Below are 24,566 nucleotides of genomic sequence, written 5' to 3' on the forward strand. Positions count from 1 at the left end.
GGCACTTTATTTCTTTCACTTGCCCAAGGTGGATGGTAAGTTATTTTTACACAGGCATGTATTATAGATCAAACCAACTACTTTGTGCAGCTAGCCAAGTCAGGCGGGGAGCACATTGTGTGAACACCTGGGAAACAAGTGTACTGAGCAGATGAATGTAGAAAAAATTGTTGTGGTCTCTTTGGTGGTGGGGGGCAGAGAGAGGTGGGAAGAAGTAAAGGATGAAAAGGAACATCAGTCATTATTATTAAGTTCTTGAAACCATTGCATTGAATATTTATGTACTCTATTTTATCTAAATGCCTTGCTGAATTTATTGGACAATGTGATTAGATTTATCATCTGGTTTGGGTTAGCAGCTCAGAGCTGATAATTTATTAAGGATGTGAAACAGTGACCTAAACAACACTGGAAAATGAATACAGTTCTGATATTGCATTTTGGAACAATTTATGGTTACTTGCTTTGATTAACAGATTGAATATAAGTAAGTGTGTCTGTTGCATTGGCAGGAAGAATTACAAGGCCTAAAATGGGTTATTTATCAACTTTTTTTTTCTGGATTTCCACAGAAAAGCTGATTTCTTTGGGCTTTTGTGACCTTGAATAATTTGAAGCACAAATACCAGACACATCTTATTTGGCTAAATTAGATTCTTTTTGTTCTTATATTTGGGGTTATTGTGCCCAAACTACCATTTTAATAAATAAAGGCAAAAGGCTTTCTGTGTTTTCAGATCCCGCTTATGGTAAGTTTGAGTAAAATGGAGGTATTTCTCTTTTCTGATGTGCAGTTAATGAAAGAGTTTCCACTTCTTAGTATGTTGAATATTCACGAAAACCTTCTGGAGGCGCTGCTGGAATTACAGGCATATGCCGATGTCCAGGCAGTTTTAGCGAAGTATGATGGTGAGTCACATTTGTCATGATGCCTAAAAACATTCATGTTTGCTATTGTGTGTGTTAACATAGAGCATGTGACAGATATTCCTCAAACCTCAGCTTTAGTCCGTGAACAAACACAACCGCTCTGTGTATTGGGGACAAAGTGAGCTCCAGGAGCACCTCTTTTTTTACCTCTCCTAGTTCCTTCACTGCTAACTGATCTTTTTCAGCCCTTCACAGTCAATGCGCTGCTCCCCTCACCAGAGTTGTCCATGCGAGTGAGCAGAAAAGAGGCAGTCTTCCCTACTGTCTGACCTGCGTCTTTTATACCACTCTCGGATCCTGTTTGCCAGAGAGATCAGGACTCAAGCATTTGATCCCTTATGTTGCAGTATGTTGCACAGTTACTAGTCCTCCAGGCTGACCTGCTTCCAGTGTACCGTATGCTTAGAGATTCTGTGGAAGAGCCTAGCTATTTTGTTTGTGTCCTTAGAGTCGGGGACCAGAATGTTACACCCAAGTCACTTTCAAAACTGTCCCTTAAATCAGCTTCAGAGAGGAGGCCTACAGAAGCAATGTTTCTGGCAGTCTTCCTCGCACCCAGGAGTCAGTGTGTTCCGTAATGCCTTGAATCACTATTGCTTCAGGGAGTAAGTGGCATGAGGGTCTTGCCAAAACCTAATACCCAAGTGTGTGGCCAGTGTGCTGATATTACTCAATCCATGCTGTGTTGTGTGGGTATTTTTCATTAACACGGTAAAAATGTTTATGTGGTCATGGGATTTTTTCATGTTGACTTCAGAAAGTTTGACACTTATTTAATTTAGGGGGCACTGATTCCTTCTAAACATCTGGAACAGTTAGGATGAGCTTCAGAGGGCTGTAGACTCAGAGAAACTTGCGAGAAATCCTTCCCATATGGTACTTGCCAGATGCTTGGCTGGTTTGTTACATGATGGACAAGACTGAGAGAGGTTTTAAGAAACAGGAGGAGTTCAACTGGTACGCAAAGACTAGTATTCAGGAATTTATTTAGGAACAGAATCTTTTGTCTATTTTTACAATAACCTTGTATTGTAGAATTTTAACTCTCCTAAAGACAGTCAGGTCAAATTTGGGACCAAATTTAAGCTTTGTATAAATTTAGGTTTTACAGAAACTAAAACCGATAGATATTTTTCCATAGAACTAAAAATAATTAAATGGTAAGATATTTTAGTTAAATTCCCCTGTAGTGTTTGTAATTCAATGTTGAAAGGTGCTAATGTGTGAGAACTTGAAAATGAAATTTACTAGAAACTGACTAGTATATTTTTAAGTTAAGAAATGCAAAGAATAACTTGAAGGTTAAAATTTATTTGTTTTAATACTGAGCGTGGTGTTTAACACAGCTGAAAATGCTTTCTAAAGGTGTTTAACCCACTAATGTACCTCTATATAAATTCAGTTTTACAGCATCATATCTGATAACTATGCTCAGACATGAGTGGTGAAGAACAATTCCTGACCCTGCAACTGGGACTGTAAAACCAGGGGATTTTTCTGAAAGAGGATTTTGGGGACTGGTGCAAAGCAGTTAAGGAATTGAAAGTTTCTAGTCATAACTGAAATGTTCCAGATGTTGAATTTACTGTATGGGCCATCCCAAATGCAAATCATTCAGCTCAGAGGAGACAGATTTAAAATGTTTGTCTTACTTTAGAATCCTAAAGTTAACTATTTATTGTACCATAGATATCAGTCTTCCAAAATCAGCAGCAATATGTTACACAGCAGCACTGTTGAAGGCCAGAGCTGTTTCAGATAGGTAAGTGAACACAGAAACTACTGAAATCAGTGAATTATGCTAATCTTGGATTCTGGTGTAAAAAGATAGATCAATTATTAAAAACAAAACCCTAAATCCCATGTGTAGCATTCATATCTCTGAAGACAGATTCTTTCTTTATTCATGAGCAAATGTTCAGCTTCTCTCTTCTTCTGTTATTCTCGTGCTTCCTTTAAAGTATACATTACACACACAACTAGTCCATACAAATATCCGATATTTAGCTCTTCTGGATTTTAGATGGTTCACTCTTCCTGAGCGCGTGCTGAGATGATGGAGGGTGTGGGTGGAAGATGGATGCTTGACCCTTCATGGAGATTGGTGCTCCTCCCCCCCCCACCCCGCTCTGGTTGCTTGCTGACTGCATCCTCTGCTAATTTTAGCTTTGCCTCTTAGTGTGTGTCATCATAAAATCTTTTAATGCTAATTGAATGCTCAGCTTTCAGTCCAGTTTCCATCTGAAAACTCCAGATGGAAAAGTTTCTAGTATCTTGGTCATCACTTCAACTTCTTGTGTTTGTTATGCTCCAGAGAAAATAATTCCATAGCGCCACTTGGTTTCCAAAAGCTTAAGATGCCTTTGGCACGTGAATAAGGATGGTAGTCAAGATACCTGAGTCAGTCACCTGTGGTGGTGAACTGCATAAAGAGCAAAGCAGGGCTGAGCCAAAATGCGTTTTCTCATTCTCAAGAATCAGTCTTTCCCACAGTTTATGATGAGCTTCAATCTTAAAGTATCATTCTTGTTTGCATTTTCTTTAGTAAATTGTTGAGTTTGGGTTTTCCATGCAGGTTCTCTCCAGAAACAGCCTCCAGAAGAGGGCTCAGCACAGCAGAAATTAATGCTGTGGAAGCAATTCACAGAGCTGTGGAATTTAACCCTCATGTCCCAAAGGTAAGAACTGACTTTTTTTCTCCTTATGGGGATCAATTTAGCTTACTATCTGAAATATAGTCACTATTTGCAGTGGTCCTGGAGTCTCGCTACCTCTGTGGAACATGTGACTACTTCTCTGTGGTTGAAGTAGGCTGAGGGTAGCTCATGTAAAACCTGAAACTACTTGGAAATCCTGGGTGAATCGTAGCATGGATAGAAATAATAGCATCCACCACTAATGACTGCTATAATTGAAGTTGCAAATCATCTTCCTTCATATCTTCTTGTTCTTGCACATTTGTAACTTTTCCAGCCTTTAAACTCAGTCTTGTACATAGTCTATAAGAAGAAGGTTTTTTCGCTAGGAGGGTGGTGAAACACTGGAATGGGTTACCTAGGGAGATGATGGAATCTCCTTCCTTAGAAGTTTTCAAGGTCAGGCTTGACAAAGCCCTGCCTGGGGTGATTTAGCTGGGGATTGGTCCTGCTTTGAGCAGGGGGTTGGACTAGATGACCTCCTTAGGTCCCTTCCAACCCTGATATTCTATGATTCTATTCTATGATAAGGTTGCGCTTTGGGCAGTTCATAAAATGGTTGTAAAATACAGGTTAAGAACATTTGAAAATACACTACAGCACATGTTCAGTGGAAAACTGAAAGTGGCATTTCTAAACATAGATTCAGTAGTCATGTGGCAGCAGCTGTTTGACTGCATGGTGAAGTGCCCATACAACTGAGCTGATTTAAACATGCAAAGTGTGTTTAAAAGTAATTGTCACTCTCCTGCTGCTGCTACCATCCTGAGAACCTATGGCCTAAAGGAATTAGCTGGAATGCTTGGGTTCTCAGGACAAATTTTTTGGTGGCCTCAGAGTGCGGCCACCAACTCTTGATGGTGGCCACTCTCACTTTTTCCTAAAATACTTCGAGTGTTAAAAAAACCAAATAAATATGCACATATACACATCCAAATTGTTGTAATTTATTTATTGCTAGCTAGTAAGTCTGTTGTGAAAAGTGATGTTAACAAACATACAAGTAGCACTTTTCACAGGAGACTTAATCAGCCCTGGCAAGCCTGGGGGCAAATTAAGCCCCGGATGGAGGGTCGGGGAAGCAGTGGGGGCCAGTGGGGCTGGGGGAGGCATCAAGGGCCTGAAGCCCTGTGGTCATAGCCCAAAGCAGGACCGGCTCTAGGCACCAGCAAAGCAAGCACATGTTTGAAGCAACACAGTTCCAGGGGCAGCATTCTGGCCATCTTTTTTTTTTTTTTTTTTGCTTGGGCAGTTGTGCGCTTGGGGCGGCGAAAAACCTAGAGCCGGCCCTGGCCCAAAGCCCCATGGGGAGAGGCCGAGGCCCAGGGACAGAGCTCAAAGCCATGTGGCCGGAGCCTGGGGCCTGCCACTGTGCAGCCAGAACCTGTGGCTGGAACCTGAAGCCCTGCGGCCAGAGCCTGCTGCCCCACCACCCCAGGGCTGAAGCCCAGAGCCTGAGCCTCATCACCCCTGGGAAGGTGGGGAACTCACTGGCTCCCTGCTCCTCCAGTGTTGTGCACCAGGTAACTCCGGGGGGGGCAGGGCCAGCCCGTACTGGTGGCCCCAGCAACCAACCCCAAGGCGATGCATCCAGGAGCAACTGGGAGGGGGAAGGGGCATTACTTCCACCCCCCTCCCACCCCGATCACAGCCCAGGAGGCTGTGTCCTCAAGAAAAGCTCCTGATGGCTGCATGCAGCCATGGTGGCCGCATTAGAGAAATGCTAGACTTCTTGATTTCTAGTCCAATTTCTGCTACTAACTTAGTATTTAGCACTTTCCAAACATTTAATTAAGTCTCTTAGCACACCAGTAGAGTAGGTAAAAATATAATTGTCCCCACTTCACAGATGGGAAAACAGGCACAAAGAGTGGGAATGACTTTCTCAAAGTTTTGTGTTAGAACTAGGATTAGAAACCACATGTCCTGGTTGCTGTGCCCGTGCATAATCCACCACTATAACACTTCTCAAACAAGGCACTTAACTTCTGTCAGTTTCCCCATCTGTAAAATGGGCACAATACTGGTACTTGTCTAATGGGTATGACCTTTACTACTATTGAACTTCTTGCTGGGGAAATTACAACCACTGAGGTTAAGGGTGTCCAGAAGCAGATATAGATGGAAGCTGTTTAGTTTGACGATTTTATGATAACCTCATCTTTGATGGAACACCCCCATTTAACCCAAGGTGAATTGGGACTATAATTATTGTATGTTGGTGCAAACTGTTCTTGAATTAGAAATTTGGGCATAAGTAGCAAAATTTCATGCTCTTAATAGTAGCTTCTCTGACAATTTCAAACAATGAATCTGTTAGATCAAATTTCCTGTGTTTTAACTATAACTAAAAGCTTTTTCTAAACGTCTGAAATTTTGGCATTTGCAAGTGCAGATAAAGACTGGACATGTAAAAGATCAAATAATTAACAATAGAGAACAGATGATTCCCAAAAGGATGGCTGAGTCATCATTTTAGTCCCTAGTTAATTTCTGTACCAATCTCTCTCAAAAATTTCTCCCACTTGTAAATAAACAAGTGCATGGAATAATATTCCGATATTCCCTTCCAAGGCAAACTGCACAATATGTCTAGTTTAGCACAGACTGCCTACTACTGTTGCAGCAGTAATTACATACTAGAAGAAATCCTGCTGCTGCCACAAAGCTAGTAGAATGCTTAAGGGCCCAGAAGCCATGACACAACTTCTGGGAGAAAATGGTGAATTGGCTGCATTTTCATGCTGTCCTGGCTAGTAAAGGCTCTGTGATCTAGTGATTACAGGACTAGAAGTCAAGATGATACTGAGGTCTCATGTGACCGAAGAGAGTAATTTACTGGAATATCTTTGGCAAGCTCCTTCACCACCTTACACACCACTTGTTCTACCTGCAAACTTGGGGCAAAGACAGAAGATTACTCTTCTGAAACTTTTGACAACCGTCTGTTTACCAGAGGACTTTCCAGGCTTGTTTTCCTAAACATCTCCTGGGACTAACAACTTTTCTATGTAGTAAAGCCGCCTTTTTAACACTGTACTTGATAACATTGGCAAGAGTTAGCGTTATCTTTAAAGAACATAGCAGCAAAACGGCTACAGATAGAATTGTTTATCAGGGATTCTTTGCCATTTCCCCCTCTAGTTTTATAGGGCCTGGCTATCTGTAGCATGCATTTTGTTAAAGAGGGAAACTTAGTGTGGTGGATTAATCTCCCTTGGCTGCAAATATTTCATTAGCACTGATTGCTTCTACAGGGCTTTGATTCATCTGAATAAATAATAGTTTGAACAATTCTAGGCTTAACCGCTATCCATAAACACATGTAAGCTGCTACATGCTTGTGGTTACATAGGAAGATCTTTTAAAAATCAGCAGCGTATTTAAGATATTTATGCCTAGATGAGAAATGGCTTATTTGGTTATCGCTTGCAGACTGTGACAGCAGTAGCTTCCTTACTATGAGAATGTCTGTGAAGCTGAAAAACAAGAGTGTCAGAACACACTTTTCATTCAGCCTCAGCCTTCAGGAGAACCGAATGAAATATAAAACTGAACAAATGGGCTAAATGCAACCATACCTGCAGCAGATGTCCTCGCTGTTTCACCAGGATTGTCACAATATGCCGTGATAACTGCATCCCCATGAACTGTTAAAACTGGCTTACAGCACAAGTCCTCTTCCCTGCCTGTCTAAGCCTCACTGTGCAGTATTTCCTGCTAAGACAAGGCCTATGTCTGTACGCTCCCCTTATCAGGGAAATGTTCTTGAGGACTGTGGTAATTCCAACCCATTATTGGTATTAGGCCATTTAATATTTATATTACAGTCGTACTTGGAGGCCCGGACCAGGTCTCTGTGTGAGGTGCTATACAAACCACAGTCATGGTTCCTGTCCCCAAAAGCTTACAATCCATGCTAAAATTTCCTGTCCTCCCCAGGGCAGTCTGCTTGTGTGCTACTGAAGGCACTGTCAGGCAAGGGTAAGGGCTAATTAAAATGTGTAGTCTTCAAAATCCCTGAAGCTGGACAGGCCTCTCCAAGGAGTAACTACTTATTTTGTTTTTCTAGATTATTGGCAAGAGCACCTCTAAAACCCTGATAATTGTATGAGATCTGAGATCTCTAATTCAGAACAGTATGTGTTCATCTCCCGCCCCCGCCCCCCCTTGGTCTGTGTATGAAGAAAAATAAAACTAATTCACTCTTGTGCTGCAGGTCATGTCTGCTAATACCTGAAGTGGCCAGGATATTAGACACCCCAAGCAGGACATGTACCTGAAATCTAGAGCAGGGCAGGAATTTTTTGCCTAGGGAAAATGTCAATTTGTTGAAAAGGAAACTCTTCATGGAAATGTCAGTTTTGACAAAATCTCTGGGAAGAAGGAGCAAGAGATGTCCCCTGCCAGAACTTCCCACAGCCTGATGGTTAGGGCACTCACCTCTGCTAAAGGAGACTCAGGTTCAAGCCCCCTGCTCCAAATTAGGCAGAGTAGGGGATTGAAGCTGTCCCCCCACATACCAGACACTTGCCCTAACCATTGGGATATTGGCTATTCCAGGGTGGGTCTCTTTCTCTCTCTCTCCTATACGTGTTTTTTCTTGAAAAATTTCAAAAGGTCTAGATTTTTGTTCCAATGCACAATGCAAACAAAAGTTGAAACCTCAGAATTTTTTGTGAAATGGAATTCTTGTTTTCAGGCTAACCTTACTGAACTCTCAGCAACCTCTTTACTATATAATACGCAAGTTATAGTCTTGAAAGTGGAAAGTTGGCTTAGCCCTAATTCTCCTCAACTAATCATGGAGTCCAAATGAATCTAGCCATGAAGGTCTGAATTTATCTATTCACTGTGTTCTGTCTGCCTGTCCAGTTTAATAGAATGTGCATGGAGAAAGCTAATTGCTGAGAGAAATTGCTGCTTGTTCGCATGATTGATCAAGAGTGTAGCAAGTTCATTTCAGGCAGTCTCAGACAGATTTTTCTTCAGACTGTGCCTTTAGGGGAAGAAGATTATAATAGGTTACCATTATCTAAAAGTTCTTTTATTTTGTGTATCCTTCACTTCCTTCAAAACCCTTATGCTCTTTGAAAGAGTTATATTAACTACTTAATGTGAGGCGCATTCACTAGTTTTGTAGACAATCAAATAAATTAGTATTATGTTTCAATAACCATATCTTCTCCTCTAATCATGTGCCAGTTGAGACTTTTATTATTTGTATTACAGTAGTACCTAAGGGTCCCAGTTGAGATTGGGAGCCCATTGTTTGTGACCTGAAGAGTTTACAGTCTAAACAGACAAAGCAGACAAAAGGTGGGCGGGGAAATGGGCACAGGGAGTGAAGTGACTTGCCCAAGGTCACACAGAAGGTCAGTGCCAAAGCTGGGAATAGAACCCAGCTCTTCTGAGTCTCAGTCCATTGTCCTATCCCCTGACCAAAAATGTATGTACATAAGATAGAAATCCATCTTTCTTTGCATTTAATGAAAGTGGTTGGTTTGGGGGAATAACATTATGCTGTATTACACAGCATTCAAGATTAACGCTAAGAAAGGAGAAGGGAAGTGAACAAGAGGTTTTTCCTTCCATTGCAGTGACACTTCTTTGAGATGGATCTTATTTTGAAAGGGTGGGGGTCATCTTAACATATTCTTTTGTTTCCCCCTTTAGAGGTGAGGTACTGAGTCACAGCTGTCAATCCAGACCCCTGTAGTATGTTATAATAGGAAGGAAATACAGGCACTGAGATGTAACCAGGAGATGATTAGGAAAGGGTGTCTCAATATTGCAAATACAAGTTTGCTTTGAATTGGGTAAGCTAGTATCTTTGAGTAGCTTTTGGAAATAGACATTTTCAGCATTAGTACCTGGTTTGTTTTTTATTACCTAAAACTAAATGGTTAAACAGGGACTATAAGAAGTTAAGTTCAAAAATTCGCAACTGCATCTTTGATTTGGACAGCACGGTAAGTGTGCATGGCATGATACACACAAGGCAGAATACATGATCCATGCCCTCTAGAACTGACAAACATGTTATTGAGGCACTAATAATTACATTGAGGCTTCACCATTGCTGCTACATTTTCCTTCCCTTACTGTTTAAGCACTTAATTCAACTGCCAACTAGTCACTGCAGAGAGCGTGAGGAGTCATGTCAAAGGTCAGATATTTGAGACCATTTTCCCACAGCAGCCCTGTGCGAGTGATCCTTTACCGTGTTAAAAAAAATAAAAAATAGAAGGGATTAAAAAGGATTAGCAAGAATATTACCCTCCAGAGTGCAGGCCCAAGGCACTAAGAGAAGAACCTAGCCAGGCAGTAAATGTGCTTTATTTGGCCAGAGCACAACCTCTGCTACATTCCTTCAAGAATCTGAATGGGAAAAGTTAAGTCCCCAAACTGGATTAGTAAATAATCTCATAGTTTGTGGCATCTGCTGAAATAAATTGGTGAGTTGACTGCATTCTTATACTTTGGGAGGGAGTTAAAGGAATTGCCAGCTACACTGATCAAAGATGAGGATTAACTTTGGCCATTATTGAGTGGGACACTATATACTATGAAAGGACAACTCATAAGCGTATACTAGAAAATTGGAACATTCATTTTAAACTTGTAAAATTATTTAACATTTCTTAAAAACAAAGTTGAGGATTAAAACAAATTGGCTTCTCCTCCTCTGCTGCATTTTAAAAAATAAAAATAAACTGAACCTCCTGTAAGGTTTTAGAAAAATGTAAAATGTTTGTTTAGTAATTCTGCAATTTTCATAGTGCATATGCTCAGTTTTATGCTTGCCACCTCTCATTCTGAGCATCTAAAATTGGGAGTTCACTGCCTGGAAACAAGTCAGCTGTTCTGCCTGTGTATCGGCACATTTCTGCCTTCTCCCATCAGCTTGTAACAGCAGTTATAGTTGTGCCAGCACAACACAGCTGTGAATTAAAGATGGGATTTTCAAAAAAGTGCTCAACATTGGTTTAACTCAGCTCCCATTGAAGTCAGTGGAATTAGAGTTAGATCCATGCTTGATGCTTCCAAAAATACTGTTCTAAACTTTATAATCAAGGATATACCTGGTAGCCTGGCACTTAGCATCAGTTTCTAATTTGAACCTGACACTTGGGAACTAACAGATATTAAAACCTTTAGATTGAAAGTTTTCAGAGGCAAAGGTATCAAGGTGCAAATCAACCTAGACTTGCAGCAAGCACTTCAGTGTCATAGCATTAACATTGCTTTACATGGAGCTCTTAACAGATTTAACGGCTGACTTCTGGGATACCTGCGCATGAAACACTTGTGCTAAATCAGTTCACTTTCCTTTGGCATTCATGGAGCACAACCTGATGCAGCATAAAATGTGTGTCTATGTGTGTGCGTTTCCCCAGATAAATTACCTTATGTGTTATGATCCAGGAACTACACTGCAGCCATAGAAGTGTTTATCTCCTCACTGAAGTAAAATGCAAATCCATTTTGATAGCACGTATACTTCTTAACATTCTGAATGTAACATTCTGCTGAGTTTAGCAGCCCAACCTCCCAGTTTTTCTGTGTAAATAAGATCTGGCAAGAATTTATCAGAACTGGGCCCTAAATTGCAATGCCTCCCTAATGCATGAAAGACCTCCATATGCTATGTTCTGATCATTTTGAAAAATTTGGGGAAATCAAGGATTTGGGCATGGCCCTGTAATTAAGCATGCTTTCTCTTTCCATTTTCTACTTCTAGTACTTACTAGAAATGAAAAGCTTAATTCTACCTCCAGAGCATATTCTGAAACGAGGGGACAGTGAGGCAGTAGCATATGCTTTCTTCCATCTTCAGCACTGGAAGCGGATAGAAGGGGCCCTTAACCTGCTGCACTGTACATGGGAGGGAAGTAAGTATCTTTTTTTTCCAGTGCAGCTAGCTAATCCCTCTACCTTTTATTCAAATAATTCATAACTGGCATACTTTAACCAGCGTCTGAGCTTCCTTAAGGCATCCTTGTTCAGTTCAGTTTCAAAGGGAACTCAGCGCTCTTGTTTGGCTTTTTGCTGGAGATGCTTAATTGATGCCACATTACAGGAAGGCAAAGGGATTTACCCAGGGGGATGCAGACAACTACAGTCAAGCAATACAAGTATTCGTATTCATCAGCAGGCCTCCAACGATAGCTGTTCACAGCCATATACGGAACTAACACTTTTTGTGGCCTCCACCAACTTGTTACCTCCCCCCAAAAGCTCCCCAGGGTGTCTGTGTCAATTGGAGCCAGTGCCACCAAGCAGCCAGGGTATAAAAAGCAGAATTGAGGCTGCAGACACACTTACCTAGAGAGGGACCAAGGGCTGAGAACAGCCAGCCACTGACCTGGGATGGGGCGGGGCGGGGAGTAGGTCCTGTACAGTCACCTAGGAAGAGGTCTGTGTTCGCTTAGCAGCCAGCCAGCAACAGCTCCTGTGCTCCTGCTGGCAGGTCAGGATGAGGAACAGCAGCAGCAGCCTCAACAAGACCAGAGCAGAAGAGACCAATCCACCTCAGATCAAGACCCCGTTGGATTTGTTAATCGTTCATTTTTCTTCCACTGTTGGATTAAAATATGTTTATCTTAATATTTGTTAAGTCACTGTTTGGAGCTAGACAGTACAGAGACTGAAGTATCCTCTTCATTCACCCCAGAACTGGGGGCCAGCATAAGCAGCAGCAGTGCAGCGTGGCACCCCCACCCCCTCTGCCATCATGCCTTAACGTGCCTTTGGTCACCTTGTTGGCGCTGTCAGCAGGGAGACATGGAATGTTCCTTGGAGACTGAGCTTCCGTCTTACTCCTGGAGGGGCTTCCTCCCCGATAGAAACACGTGGGGTGGGAGGTGCAAGGAGCAGGCGCTGCTGCTTATACTGGAACGGATCTGTAGAGTAATAGGGCTCTTCCATCTCTGATGTTGCTGTCAATCTTCTCTCTCATCTGTATTTGTACAGCACCCAGCATAATGGGGCCCCAATCCTAATAGTAAGAATTTATACTGTGGCAGGACCCAACCCAGGCTGGTATGAATTCTTACTGGAGAGATGACACCTTTCACTAAGTTCACTTCTAAAAGAAAATATAAACTACAACATGCAGCTGTTTCCAGTCTATTTCTAAATTTGCTTTCTTGGTGACTGAGATGTGCTTTCTTGGTGACTGAGATGTTCTTTCTGGTGGCATTTCGGGGGTTTGATTTGTACGTTGGTCTAGCATAAGTCTGACTGACTGTCTTGTCCTCAGCATTTAGAATGATCCCATACCCGTTAGAGAAGGGCCATCTTTTCTATCCCTATCCCAGTTGCACAGAGACAGCAGACAGAGAGCTGTTGCCAAGTAAGTGGTTATTTTGTTTCTAAGTAATAACTAGAATAAAATATATGTAATAAAATTCCAGTATGTACTGTACTGTGTTGCTGTGTATTTACTCTCTTGTGTCCTTAGCTCATGAACTGCTTGTGACATGGATTCTGCTGTTTGTCTGGTGTACTTGGAAATGCACTGTGCAAATTCAACAGCAGTATACGTTGTAACCTTACATCCCAAAGGATCCCAAGGCACTTCACAAACGTGTGTGTGGGGGGAGGATATATAAGTATATAATATTACATACTTTCCCACTGAAATGCAGCCACCTTTTGGATGAAATAAACTGTGTAACTGAATAGCGGCACTGCCCAACAGTTTAGTGGGGAGAGTGAGAAGCACCATACCAATTGCAACAGCAAGGGGAATTTAAGCAGATTTGTTAGTCTTCAAGGTGCCACAAGTCCTCCTGTTCTTTTTGTGGATACAGGCTAACACGGCTGCTACTCTGAAACCTATAATAACTCTTGGCATCCTTACCAAATTCCAGTTTAGTGTGTACACCTAGATTGAGTGCCATGGGATCTTTAATGACTAATGGCTATCAGAAATTAAGTTTTCAATCTCACTTGGATGGGGTCCCCACCAATGGCAAAGCACACCTCTCTGCTGTCTCCTTAGATCAGGACCAAATCCTAGCGGAGGGTGCCACCAAGACGTACTGAGTTGCCAGTGAGTGTTGCCCTATGTCATGAGGATTTTGTAATAACATCATGTCTGGCGGAAAGAGGCTTCCATGCCTGGTGCTTCCAAATTCTATTTCCCAACTTGGAGGGCAAGAAAACTGGGCTAGTCCTCTGTGATCACTTCTTTTTCTTCTTTCTTTCTTTCTTTTCTTTTTTTTTTTTTTTAAGTAATGGTTCCCTGGCTGTTGTAGTGGAGCTGCTTCCTTCATCATTATCTGCAAGTAGCAGGTAGATTGATAAACATTCCAGACTCTTGCATGAGGGTACCCAGCAGAACCTTTATATTTATCATCTTTGGTTAACCTGTAGTTTGAGAGAAAACCTTATTGTTCCAAAATTTGATTTGATTAATTGTACATTCCATGGAATATTTATTATCATACATTGCTATACATCAGCAATGAGACCTAAGATTTGACACTGAAGAATGAGTCTTCTCCCCTACTTCGTTATCCAGGTATTAGCCCACATGTATTCTGTGTAAAGCAACCTGAAAATAAACCACTAGGACCGTCACTCACTCTGTCGCTTATTCACTTAGATGATAATGGGGCTCTTGTTTCATCTTACCTACTGGTGGGATTCTAAATGTGGGCTTCTACATCTCTGGAAATCTCAGCTTCTTCATGGAATTGCAGGGGCTACTGCTAAAGTGTCAGAGGGATACAGCTGCAGAAGAGCAAACGTACACGTGTGTTTCTGTTACAAAAAGTGAAAAGTTAAATTTAAAATGTGTAACTGAAGTCTGCCCCCAGACTCCTTTAAATTATTCATTTCTCACTTATGCAGGATATTGCACAAGGAATTCCTTGGTTAGTGACTAACCCTAAGCTGTAGGCTTTCCAGCATAATTAAACACCAGCACATGCATGTATTTCAACACAATCATTCACACATTCCTGTTACATTTTAAATACAAGGCTATTCATAAATAAAGCCATTTTAACATTTTTTTATTGTGCAGCTTTCTCAAGAAGTCTTGAAATTTTAAAAAAATCAATACTTTTAATATATTTAAAATAGAAAGTAAACCAAATTGAGGCTTAAATTGATAAACTTCAAATAGAAGGCTAATTGTTCTAATTGGTAATGATGCACAGAGAGAGAGCTCTGACCATGCAGAAATCTATTTAGCTCTCTTTACATACTTTGGGCCTGATCCTGCATTACTTGTGTAGTGGCAGTTCTGGGAGCGTAAGGAATTCTTGTATATTTTTGTTCGTTGCGCTCCCCAATTTTTCCTGCCTTTCTTACTCTTGTGTTCAGGTTGCTAGTCTTCTACTATTTGTTCCTCTCTCGAGTTCCTGTTTAAAAAGCACCCCCTCACAACCCATATATGTCCTTAATATATGGTTACACACCATTCTCTGAGCTGACCATGTCCCAGTTAGGTTTTTATGAGGATGGCTGATGGTAGATGGGGTGTATTGCATGTTATGTTTCATCATGGGCAGGCCACTGCTTTGTTTGTCCAGTAGAAGAACAGCATGGATATCCTAGTAGTCTGCTGAGTAACAGGGACGACTAGATGTCAAGGAGGTGAAATGAGAGAGAATCTTGAGGGGGACACCCTTAAGCATGTTTGATTAGGACTTATTTTCTTTCCCTTTGGCATCTGGCCTCACAGAAAGCCTTATGCATTCCACACCGTTGTGCTTCAGAATCTCAGCTTTCATTCAACCTTTTTTTTCTAGCCTTCATGGGTTACAAAGGAAAGGTTGCATCGTAGATTGGGTCACATTTGCAGTTATCACTTCCTGAATTTGCAGGCAACCTGAAACCTGGTGACAGCTTGATTTAACTCTGTCATCTTTAAATTTCCTTCTGCAGCCTACTGAAAGCTGAAAACGTGCACAGCCCCAAAGTGAATAATAAAAAAATAAATAACACTGGCTATTGCACTGACTATTTATCTATCTATTTTCCATATTTAATTAAATCAAAAGGTACTTTTTGCTGGGTCTGCTCCAGAATTAAGTCTAGCTTACTGAAGAATACACAGGACTTTCCATACTTAATTGCATGTACAGACCCTGCCTGTTCCTTTTATTTTAAAACATTGCAAAATTCTTGGATAAAAAATCTAGAATTGTCACAGTCCCTAGATGGTGACTACTTTCAATGTCTTGAGCTGTGAAAGCTCCATATTCCACTCCCAAGAGCTGTCTAGTGAAATTATTTTGATTTCTTTGCCCTAAAGTGTAAGTAATGGTTGTGTACAAAATTTGTACCCCAGTCTTGATGCTGTTTTCTTTGAGATCTGCTTTGTCAATTGCTCTGAAATTTACTGTAGCCTGCCAGCTTGCAGTCTTTGGGAAGTTTTAACAGAATCTGACCATGTATATTATCTGATTTGCTTTCAGAATTATTTTACTTTTTAGACATGGGAATTCTTAAGCTAGAAAAACATGACATAAAAAGTAGGAAAAAATAGGGTGCTTGCTTTTTAAAACATTGGCGTTCACTAAAATAACAGAATTCAGCATTTGTAACTGTTAAAAATTCCTTGATTATTTAAATTGGACCAAGTGTTTTCATTGGAACCTTTGTCTTGATGACATCTTGTGAGTTTTATGTTACTTTCTTCTCTTCTGTCGCAACAGTTGATTCCAAAACTTAACCCTGCAATGTTCTACAAAATAAAGGAGGGGGAAAAAGTGGTGGGGGAAGGATAGCTTTAGTGACACCAATAAATAACTGAAGAGCAAAAACATGTAGTATATTAGAAAACATATCAGGACTAAGCCACTTAAATATGCTTTGAGTAAATGTCAGGGGTTTAGTCTTGTGTTGCACTTAAGCTTTGGGTCCATGTATATGTCCTTTGGAACTATAAATCTGAATGTAAAACACTAGCTGCTCTGCAATAATAGTTCTCTTTGACATCTTTGTATAATGTAAACTGGTGTGTAATTATGACCTTTTGTAAAACAGTCAATGGATATTAAAATGTCAAATAACTTTTCAATATTTCCCTTTCAGCGTTTCATGATGTCTCCGTTTACCCACAGAAGGAGCTTCCTTTTTTCATCCACTTCACAGCAGGGTTGTGTTCCTTTTCGGCAATGCTTGCCGTTCTCACACACCAATTCCCTGAACTCATGGTCATTTTTGCTAAAGCTGTAAGTATTGTCTCCAGTCCAGGACTTGCTTAGAGTATCTGTGAGATATTCAGAAGCCGAGGGCCCTGTCTGTGCAGGTGTTTTGTGATGCAGTAAATATGCATTGTCATGTGCTTCTGAAGTTACTTGTCATGCAACTATTAAACTTGATTCTTCACTTGGACTCAGAGTTCCTCATTTTGTAAAGACTGTTATTTTTAGATTATAAAGCTGATTTCTGCAGATCGATCTTAGTAGATAATCAGTCCCGATTACCAACTTAGGAACAATCCAGCCCTCTCTTTCTCCCTTGGCTGGAAAGGCTGTGGAGAAGAATTTGGTTTGCACATTAGATCTATGGGTTAGTCACAGCTTCTCATTTTTAGTTTAAATTGAATTATTGAAACAAAAGCTTCTGAATTTTGAGTTAAGGGCTCTTCAGTAACTAATGGGTTAAAACCAAAGCTATGGGAACGTTTAGACTGTAAGCTCTCTGAGGCAAGGACTCTGTTTATAGCTGCATCTTGTACCATGCCAAGGGTATTGTCTGTGCTTAACAAATAACATTTTGCACACACGCTCTCAAACTGTTTAACCTCCTCCTCCTACCCCATTGTTGCTTGATGCTGTTGCTTTTCATTCTGCAAAATGCTGGATAGTGACAGTCCAAAGATGCTTCAGTAGTGACATTAAGGGCTGAAAAACGTCTGCAAAAGACTTCCATTACATCAGATAAAGTTGGAAAGCAAATCAGTGAATCCCCAGAAAGCCTGCTAATAAAATAGCCCTTTTTTCACTTGCATCTCACTTCTCTCTTGTGCCTCTTCTTTGCCTTTAAAGATCTGGAAGGCCAAACTGCACATGAAAGGTGTTAATTAAGTTACTTAGTGTGCTTCTGGAAAGTGCTCAGATACTGTGGTGATGAGTACGGTATAAAACCTATGTAGACTAGAGGGAGAGTGGCCTTGTGGGCAGGGCAGTGGCCTGGGACTCAGGAGACCAGCTCTTCTACTGATCATCTGGGTTTTCCCTGCTGCTGTTTTTGTCAGTTTAGACTGTAAGGTCTTCAGGGTGAGGCAGTCTCTTACTATGTGTTTGTACCGTGCTCCGTGCGGAGGCGCCCCTGTTTCCGCTGGGACCTGTAGGTGCTACTGTTTTATGAACACGCAGGCAGTATTACAGTCGCTCGGTCTCCCTGGAGCGCCTCTTCATCAATTGCATTGTGTTAAGCCACTGCTACCGTGAGCCTGGGAGGCAGCGTCTACATCCAGCCAGAGCAGCGCTGTTCTGCTGCTCAGAGAGAGTTCTTTCTAAGCACGCAACAGACAGTACAAGGGGATTTTACAAAAATACTGAATGGAGTAGTACACTGGCCCAGGAGCCAGTCCCTAGCGGGAGGACTGGGAAACATCCCTTAGCATTGTGCACCCCTTGGCTAATGTGCAAGGGTCACTGCTAGGCTCCATGGGGAGCTGCACAGAAGAGTCCAGTGACAGGGTGGAGTGAAATGGGAGTACCCTACATAGATAACTTCCATACATGCTTCTAGTAGCCCCCTCATGGAGAAATTAGCCAGGAGCTGGGATTTGTGCATTTGTATGGTGCCCGCAGCAACCCCTGGGATAGTTTGAAAAGAGCCTGTAAGGTATATATGGTAGACTGGGGGGGCTAAAGAACAAAACCAATGTTCTCCAAGTCCTTTGAGACTGATGGAAAAGCTTCTTGGGCATGTACAGCAATGAGTCTAAATGCAGCAGTTTCATTTCTATAGTGGTAATGGCATACAACATTTTCTAAGATGTTGGAGTGCAAAAGGCACCTTATACATTCAGACCTTCTTTTGTTAAACTCTTGTGACTTAAAAACACCCAAATTGATTTCTTCAAATTGTGTTAAGCAGAAACAATCAGGACTTTGCACCATTAGTAAGTAAATTGACTTCTTCTTTCATGCTAAGCTCTGTGTGTTTTGTTACCTCATTTCCTTCCTTTACCCTGTTTGTTGCATCCACTTGTTGCATCTCATCTGATACTTAAATTGTAAGCTCTTTGCAACAGGGACTGTTGTCTTATTCTTCTTGATTGCAATATATGTACTGCACTGGGGCCCTTAACCATTGATTGATTGGGTTTCCTAGGTGTTATATAATAGAAATAAATGAGATAAAGCCTAAAAATAGGTTCCTATGTAGTTATCTTTCTGTTGATTTAAAAATTATTTTAACACTTTGTCTGTGAACTTTGTTACTACATGGCCTGAGTGCTAAGATACTGTGGTGATATGTGGATAGATGTTAATCAAAGCTATGTAAACTTGGCACTTACACAGTTGCTGTCTTCTAACATGTTCATATTGCAGTGTAGTTCAAAACTTTTGGCTTGTCTTGGTGAAAATGAAGTTCTAAACCTTTTCTCAGGAAGAGGCACTGGTCATGAGTCACCTTGTCTTGCTTTGTAAGGAACTAATTTGTGAAAAATGCTTTTTGAAGTTGGGGTAAAACCAATAGTCAACTTGGACAAAGAAGTGGAGTGATTAAAACATCCTGTGGTTTTCACTTGTACTCTTATAGGGGCAGTGGAGCATTTCAGCCCCAGGGAAACTTCCCTACCAAGCACTGCATTGAAGACAGATTTTATTTTCATAAAATTTTACAGTGTGTGAGCTGCAAAAAATAAACTGGAAACTCTGAAAAGTGAGGGTGAAAAGGCAGATTGGAAGCCAGAGAAAATGTTTCAGTTGCTAAGAGCAAGAAAGTCTCAGAATGGGACTGACCAGGACAGAGAGGTGGATTACTTGTTTGATTCCAAGCCAGCTGTTAATTAACTGCCATTTGCATTTTAGAAACTAAAGCAATTGGATATAAAACATTCTGGTTCCAGTTCCTAGGTGGGAAGTTGGATGACTCTTACAACATAGTTAACTCGTTCTGTTTTAAGGAAGCACCATGTTCTGCTAGTATGAGCTTCAGGATGGAAGTTGGATGTAGGCTCTGATCCTGATTTACTGTGCTCAATCCCCTTACTCGTGAAATGGGGATTTCTGCCTACCTTCTGTAATGTGCTGTGAGGCACTTAGAAATGTGCTACACAGAGTATCTTGCATGTCTCACAGAGAACTGATTCTTCCCACCCACACCTTTTGTTTCTCTTCATGGTTTCTCTCCCCTGCCAGCCCCATATAAGGTTGCACATAGTGGTAACCTTCCTTCTGGCTCTCAAAAATAGGTTATGCCGCTCTAGAAAAGAGCAAAAACTATGGAGTCCTACAAGCTGCTTGCCACCCTGCTTATCCCTCAAATAAAAATCATCAAAAAATCAAAACCACGTTGCAATGTGCTTGCCCTCCTGTCTTTCATGTGGTAGCCTGGAGCACTAACCACAGAGCCACTGAACACACATTCAGTCATTATTCTGGAACTAAAAAAACCTTGAATAACTTGAGAATGAGAGAGCGTCAGACTTCCTGCTGGTGAGCAAGTCAGGTAATGAGACAGATGGAACAAAAATGCTAACTTATTTTAAAAGTGCAAAGTTCTGATGGAATCCTTGTTTTGCTGACATTCCCGCACAGTGGTGGCCAAGCCACGCAGGTCTGAGAGCGGGGCCCCATTGCCACACTGCTCTGTTCATCTTTATGTGGGAAAATGTAGTCGGATGTGCCAGTGACAAATTTCTGTGCTGCTTGTAATTGGCTGGCTTCATGGCAACCAGGGTCTAACTATTTGCTTGATTAATTCTTTAAGGACTGCATTAGCAGAGTTGTATGATTTCCAAAGAGATACAAGGTCAGATGTTATACTAACAAAAAATTGCTTGGGGAAGTTCTCTCTGCCGAGTTTCTTCAACCAAAAAAATATAATTTGTGTGCGTTACATTCGCTTTGCATAACAGGGAATTTGCATGTCAAGTGGAACGTTGGTGAATACGGGCAAAAGCACTAGCCTGGTTCATTCATTGGGCAGTGCTATAAATTGCCCTTATTATCCATGGGAAGGGATGGTTTTCTAGTCCCTGTTCAGCTGAAAAGATGGGTGAGAACTGTGCATGCCTCTGTGCCTCTCCTAGCAGGATCCCAATGGATAACCTCCACAGAAAGTACAGAAATGGTTGTAGTGACTTGCAGTACCCCTGGATGTGTTCTTTCCCCTGGCTGGGTGCAATAATAGTTCTTAAAGTGCCATTCAGAACAGGTGCTTCATATCGACTCTTTAAAAGAAACTAATCCAACTAATCCAGTATGTATCAAAGCTTCCTTTTGAGGAAGAATGCCTAGTGGTTAGCACATAAACTGGGGAGTCTGAAAACCTGTCCTCGAATCCTGAAAAGGCTTGGTCTTGCCACATAGTGGTATTTTTGTTTTAATAGCAGCAAAGTAGAAATGTGTTTTTGTTTTGTTTTTTGTAGTGAGCAACATAAAACTTGTCAGCTCTACAACAATCTACTGAAGTTAATATCAAGGATACAAAGCATACAACTACTGGCTTTCTGCTATTTAAAAAACAGGATTATCGCTATAAACTTGATTAATACTCAAGTGGTTAAAATTTCTTTATTCCTAAACATAAATGTGTCACTATACTGTGACTATTACATAAGTCTTATTTTTATACCTTCATAAAGATCTAATTGCCTTAAATTTATCCCTTTGAAATGGAAAAATCCTAATTCCAGGTAAATCATAATACTTTTGTGCATTTGTTTTTATTACATAACTCAGGATTTTTTCTGTAATGGAAATTTTGAATGGTTTGATCATAGTGAAGTGTGATGCCAAGGATGGGTTTATAGAAAATCCAAGACACACAAGTGTGGGCTTGGTGGGTGAGGTAGAATGGTATGTGTAATACCTAGATTTTTCACTGTTAAGCTTTAGGTGAATGTAAACCCTAATGTCATTTCTTATATGTAATTCATTGAGTAGATTATTTTAATCAAACCGTAGTTTTCAGCTGTTTGACTCTGTATTGTTAACTATATGCTTCATAAAAGCCCAAATGTTAATACTTCTTTGTATTGAGTTGAGTAGTCCTGGTTTAAATATTTTCACAGTTTAGTGCTTGAATTTAGTATCTTGCCGACATGCTCAGGATCTAACTGATCGCCATATTTGGGGCTGGGAAGGAATTTTCCCCGAGGTCAGAGTGGCAGAGATTCTGGAGGGCTTTCACCTTCCTCTGCAGCATGAGGCATGGGTCACATGCTGGTATGAACGAAAGTAAAATGGTGGAGTCTCTGTAACTCGAAGCCTTTACATCGCAATTGAAGACTTCAGTAAGTCAGCTGGAGGCTATGGGCCTATTTCAGAAGCGGGTGGGTGAGGTTCTATGGCCTGCAGTGTGCAGGAGCTCAGACTAGATGATTATCATGATCCCTTCTGGCTTTAAAGTCTGTCTCTGATAATTAGGCCTTCAAAAGTATGAATGCACTTGTAGAAGCAAAGTTTCCCAACTCTTCAATGTGTGCAGTCTTACATATACTTAGGTTTGGAATGGGATTAGATTTTTATCAGTAAATATCAGTACACATCGATTTCACCATATACACACAAACCGACAAAAAAAAATTCTATTGATAATCGAAATTTAAGATAGGGAATGTAAGAAAAATGCTGCTTGAAAATGTCTTAGTTTGATTTAAGGGTATTTACTTGGTATATTTTGATGTGATGTTGATAATTTGTTTTAATGGTTATAAACCTTTCACTTTTTGAATCTGTCTGCTGTCATTAAATAATTGTCTGACCTCCCATAATTTCCTGCAACTGGGAAAATGTAAATCAATAAAAGTGTTTTAAAATAAACACCAATATTCTCCACTGAAATTATAAAAAATTGAATTCTGCCAAGCCGACACATACTTCAGAGTTCTACAATAGCTGCTATCAATCTGTATCAGATAATGATTTTATTCAAGGTAAATTATTTTGTTTTCAAGGTAAAGCATTTTACCTGGATGTCTGTCATTTTAATTAATCCTACTTTATAAATCATATTAACTGTATTCCAGGATATCCGGCTGGAATTTGCCCCTATTAGTTTCTTATACATGTTTAGCAATATAGTAATGTCCAGTCTCCAGACAGAACAGCCCCACTATGCTGAGTATGGCACAAACCCATTGTAAGGCAGCCCTTGCCTTGCAGACCATGTAATAAAATAATTGCTCAGTAATGTAAGAAGAAAAAGACTTCCCCAAAACAAAGGAACGGTCTTTGGGGATTTGTTTTAAAGATATCACCTAGCCAATCTCTGATGGCATTAGGAAGAAACTTTCTCTGTGGACAGGTTATTCCAGAGCTGCCTACTGGAGGGTTAGTTGCTGCTGTCTCCGAAGCAGCTGGTACTTCCGCTGTTGGAAACAGGACACTGGACCATTGCTCTGATCTAGTGTGGCATGTCCTATGTTTTTGTGACAATCTGCTTTACTCTATGAACAAATCCGCTACCATTTTCTGAAGGCTCATTAAGTGAAATTGGAGAATTAGCTTTTTACCCAGCTGCTGAACTTTTCATATTTATAAACACTTGAAGCTTTTGCTTATCTAAGAGAAAATGTGCGTAGTTTGGAGATGTGCAATTCCCTGCCAATACGTAACGATTATAGTTCTACACTTCATATAAAAAATCCTAATGTGTCCTGTAACAAGCTGTGTGTGTCGATGCCAAGGGCAAAGGTTTCTTGCCTTGCTAATCTACATCTTAATTCATGGATTTAATGTGAAGGTGCCACATTAAAGGGGGGGAAAGTTTTGGTGGTTTAGAATATGAACTATATCTGTGAGCACTGTCTATTTGTTAGATTGTATTTATACTATTGAATCAATGGTCTAAGCACTTCTTTCCTGGAAAACTAAGGAAATGTGCCGCATTCCTCCCCCAGCCTCCCTGATCAACATCAAGGGGGTAGAACTTAACGAAGCAGCAGGAAGATTCAGAGCAAAGAGAAACTCCATCCTAACTCATCCTGTTTCGTCTAGGTGTTTTGGCTCTTTTGGTGTGCAGGTTCCCCCAGTGTTTTGGTGTTATACCAATAAAATAAAAACCAGCAGGATTTTATTAAAGGGGAAAAGGCAAAATACCACATTTATTGTGAATACAGAAAGAATCATAGAAGCAGTTAGTTATAGCTATAACATTCCATTCAATTTCATATTTATTCACACATTCATTCATACACACACACACACACAGGTTCTGCATGGTTGTTATCATACTTACCAGCCTTAGAGTTGCTCATGCCAAGCCACTGGCCAGGTGGCCTGGACACGAGGAGGGAGCAGGGCCTTGTCAGATGCACATCTGGTGCTCCTGGAAGTTGGCTTGCAGAATCAGACCCCAAAGTTCTCAGTTTCTAGAGTCCATTTTTATAGGAATTTCTTCCTATGCCAGTCTATGGGAATTGCTTCATCATGCTGTTGCTGAATCAATCAGCAGATGGCACATTCCTGACGGCTCCGTGCTTCCAGATGTTATCTTGTTCTTTGGTTCTCCCATCCTTGAGGCTGTTAGGTGGATTCCAGTATGCCCTCCAGGGGTCCTCTGGTTATTTCCACTTGATGCCTTCTTCAGCCGATGGACACTGGATTCTTAGGCTGGCCCCTCCCTGATCATTCAGTTATTATTCACACCAAGCATCCATCCACATACATCCTCTATCTCTATTTTAATCACAATTGTTAACAAAGCAAGATGAATACAACAAAAGGGCGGGGAGTCTCTGGGTGCTGTTTCTGTTGTTACAGAGTATTGCTTTGAGTCTCTCTCTGT

At 40.8% G+C, this 24,566-nt stretch overlaps 1 protein-coding gene across 9 annotated transcripts in view; it reads left to right on the plus strand.

The window, feature by feature from the left end:
* Nucleotides 1-22,560, plus strand: part of ST7L (suppression of tumorigenicity 7 like) — a 42,670-nt gene extending 20,110 nt beyond the window's left edge. For 4 of the 9 annotated variants that reach the window (XM_077839136.1, XM_077839133.1, XM_077839135.1 and 1 more), the window contains 7 exons: nucleotides 795-909; nucleotides 2,620-2,692; nucleotides 3,506-3,608; nucleotides 11,371-11,521; nucleotides 12,892-12,984; nucleotides 16,683-16,822; nucleotides 19,371-21,186. In XM_077839136.1, the coding sequence (XP_077695262.1) occupies nucleotides 795-909; nucleotides 2,620-2,692; nucleotides 3,506-3,608; nucleotides 11,371-11,521; nucleotides 12,892-12,984; nucleotides 16,683-16,822; nucleotides 19,371-19,424 (729 nt within the window). In that variant the 3' untranslated portion in view covers nucleotides 19,425-21,186. The other 5 variants (XM_077839137.1, XM_077839139.1, XM_077839138.1 and 2 more) reach the window with 5 other exon arrangements.
* Nucleotides 22,561-24,566: the final 2,006 nt, after the last annotated feature.

This window comes from Eretmochelys imbricata, chromosome 21 (genome assembly GCF_965152235.1).
Source record: "Eretmochelys imbricata isolate rEreImb1 chromosome 21, rEreImb1.hap1, whole genome shotgun sequence".
Lineage (NCBI taxonomy): Eukaryota > Metazoa > Chordata > Testudines > Cheloniidae > Eretmochelys > Eretmochelys imbricata.